Source organism: Morone saxatilis, unplaced genomic scaffold, assembly GCF_004916995.1.
Source record: "Morone saxatilis isolate NCDOM2014 unplaced genomic scaffold, NCSU_SB_2.0 Contig10, whole genome shotgun sequence".
NCBI classification, from domain to species: Eukaryota; Metazoa; Chordata; class Actinopteri; family Moronidae; genus Morone; species Morone saxatilis.
In genome coordinates this window covers 13,356,624-13,359,738 of record NW_023339652.1, presented here as the reverse complement: position 1 = coordinate 13,359,738, position 3,115 = coordinate 13,356,624, and the positions used below count along the sequence as shown (strand labels likewise).

The following is a 3,115-nucleotide window of genomic DNA, read 5'->3' as shown; positions in this document are numbered from 1 at the left end:
TCACTGAAAGTCTGGTCAGTTTGAATGTGATGCTTTCATTAGCCACTATTGTTAAGGCTTGATTTTGTTGTAAGTGTTTGTAGTTGGAGCTGAGCGGAGACTCAGTGAGCTGTGTGTGGAATCAGGTGCTTATTGTGAGAACACATTTCATTGTGACCGGTGTCTGGACGAGGGAGGGAAGTGTTTAATAAGCTGCCACTCACCAAGTTTCTTTAGTTTCCACTCACCCCTAGGTGAGGAAAGATCACCCGTCACCTCTGTTTTCCACGTGTCTGTGCCCATGTAGGTGGGTTTCCTACGTAAGTGTTTCTTAAATATAAGTTAATGGACAGAAATGGTCCGCTGCTATAAAGCCCGTCTGTCTGTCTGCTTGTCTCTGGGCACGTCTCTGTTTTAGTCCCTGCCACTAAAGACGTGAGGGGCGAGGAAATGATGCGGAGAAAGCAGAAGTGAGTCAACAGATTGTAGATAAAGTGAGACGTCCTTGCCTTTCAGGCGTCGTATGAAGCGATGTCGGTCTGCAGCACAGATGGATCATCTGTCAGCAGCTCTCTAATCTTTGGACACCTTGGATTTAGTATTTGCACAGATAATGTGATGCACTGTCCAGTTAATAATAAGAGTGAACAGTTACCACTGCCAGCCAGCGCCATTATTTATTTATATGTTTATTTTTTTCATTATTGATGTCCTCCCACGTGGCAAAACAGAATGTGAAATATACGTCAGTGTGTGTTTCTCCTTAACATTGTTATTCGTGCATGTGTTCATTGATATTCTCCTGGTAAGAGCATTACCTAACAGTCAGAATAATGTGTACAATGTGTCTATATATCATATCAAAATACAGTTCCAGCCAAAGGTTTACATACACATGACAAATGATATAATTATATTCATATATGGAAAACATGCTTCCTTTTTCACAAGAAAAGCATTCACAAATGGGGTTTCTTTAAGTAGTCATTAAGTCATTGTGTATCTTAAGAGATCTACAAATGTAATCTGTAAAGAATACACTCAGCACAGCTAGTATTGGGTTTCCCGTCTATTGAATCAGCCACTTTCAGTATCCGTCAACGACCTGGAAGACTCCTGTTTGGATCTCTTCTTGGTTTTCTTGCGTGGACGTTTCAGGGCTGTGCACATACTGTCAGTGGGATTCAGGCTTGACTTTATCTTGATTAAGACATCCCAAAACCACTTGTGATGTTTCATTTGGGTCATTGTCCTGTTGGAACACCCATTGAGAAAACCAAGCAGGTAGGACCACGCATTGAGACAGCTGGGAGTTTCTAGAAATGGAGTGAGTAAGCAAATTAGACTAGCGCTAAGTCAACAAGCAAGACAGCGTGTTAGTTAGCCAGTCATTCTTCAAACAACATTCAGACAGCTCATCAGTCCGATAACCATCCCCGCAGTGTGACAGCTGATCACCCAGTCAAGCAGATTAAGTGATCTCTGAGGATTACATCACCAAGAACTACACTTTATCCCAAATGAGAAGTCACAGCAGTCAGAAAGCACCAGCGTCATGTTGACCACACGTTCTGTGCAGCTGGAAGGAGTGACGGGTTGGTGTGACAATATTTTGACCCAGTGCATTCGGTCTAATCAGGAATGACCTCCTGGTAGAGTGGTACTACAGAGATCCTCCCTGTGTCATTCAGTCAGCGTGTCTCATTCAAAGGACTTGATGGAGGTGGTGGCTGCAGTCAGTTTAAACGCTGGGCACATTGTGGACTGAAGCAGCAAAGTCACTTTGCTTGCAGATGCTTTGCCAGTAACACTTTAGCACCTGTTGTGGTTTAGAACCGATGCTAATCATGATCTGTTGCACTTTAGTTGCCTTATATTGGCTTACTTTTGGTGAACATGAATGAGGTCATTAATCCTGTGTGTGTTTTGTTTCTGTTGAATGCAGAGGAGACGCTGCTGTAGCTTCACGCCTGTGACTGTGTGAGGACACATCCAGCCCCCCTGTTTTATCTGTCACCATTACATCTCGGCCCTTGATACCAAAACACAGCCATTAAGCCTTTCACAACCTCCCACTGCCACTGTCCCCCACGATGAGATTAGATCAATAAATGGGGTCAGCAGATCCACTGCTGTCAACTCTTCGCCAGAGGACTAAAGGATGTGGTTGCTGAGGCTCTAACGGTGTTACTGATTCCATCTTCCTGTGTAGGCCCAAAGAGAGAGCAAACACTCGCCTTCAGTGCTGTTGACTCTCTAACCTTGTCAGTGTTTAAGGTTGGCATGTGTTATGTTATATGTCCCCGTGGGGGAAATTTACAGTGAGCAGAATAGGGGATTCAAATGGGTGTAGCTCAGGGCTGTCACTTTTCCAGAAAATCAAGTTCGAACGAGTTAGAAACCCTACGCCATTTGTTCAAACTAGTCCTAAGAAAATCTTCTCCTCTGTCCTCTGAGGCTGGTGATGGAGAGATTTGTGCTGGTTATTTGACACCGAGTGAGTTACTTTACAGCTGAGTCAATGTTAAACCCTGCAGTCTCCAGGCTGGCCAGTGGAAGAGGTGAGTTTTGACTTCCTGACTTACAGGTCTTATCGTCCAACCATACAATTATTAAAAAAGAACCACATTTGTTAAAGACTAAAATATATTTCAATATTATCAAGGTAGATAATCTACCTTATTTTACAATTTACAGTGTTGCCTATCACATCATATTGCCTAATACATCCGGTCTGCATTTATCCCTCGTGCCCCTGAAATAATGGATTAAAAACTGCTCTTCTCTTTATGAAAGTAACACCAGTGATTGTCTGACCAGCCTACTGACCAGAAGGTGTCAGCCCTAATGTTGGGTTTTAATAAGGTCATCAAAAGAAAGCCGTTTACACACAGCCATACCGACAATGTGTTTTCTGTCCCTATAGGGTTGCCGTCCGCCATGTTAAGGTAAAGCCCAGGTGCGCGGTGTTGACCATGCTAAAGCGCTTGGACAAGATCCGCTTCCGAGGCCCCAGGACGAGGGACGACTTCCCGGACCTGGCCGAGTCGCCGCCCGCCTCTGACAATGAATGTAGCGACGAAATGCAGCTGAAGCCCAGAGCAGCACTGCGGGACACAGAAGACCCTGTGAGTGC

At 44.4% G+C, this 3,115-nt stretch overlaps 1 protein-coding gene across 1 annotated transcript in view; it reads left to right on the top strand.

Annotated features, from left to right (window-relative positions):
* Positions 1-3,115, top strand: part of gramd4a (GRAM domain containing 4a) — a 45,122-nt gene that overhangs the window by 4,190 nt on the left and 37,817 nt on the right. Inside the window, exon 2 of the mRNA XM_035680957.1 lies at positions 2,906-3,107. Coding sequence (XP_035536850.1) covers positions 2,906-3,107 — 202 coding nt within the window. The remainder of the gene's footprint in view (positions 1-2,905; positions 3,108-3,115) is intronic.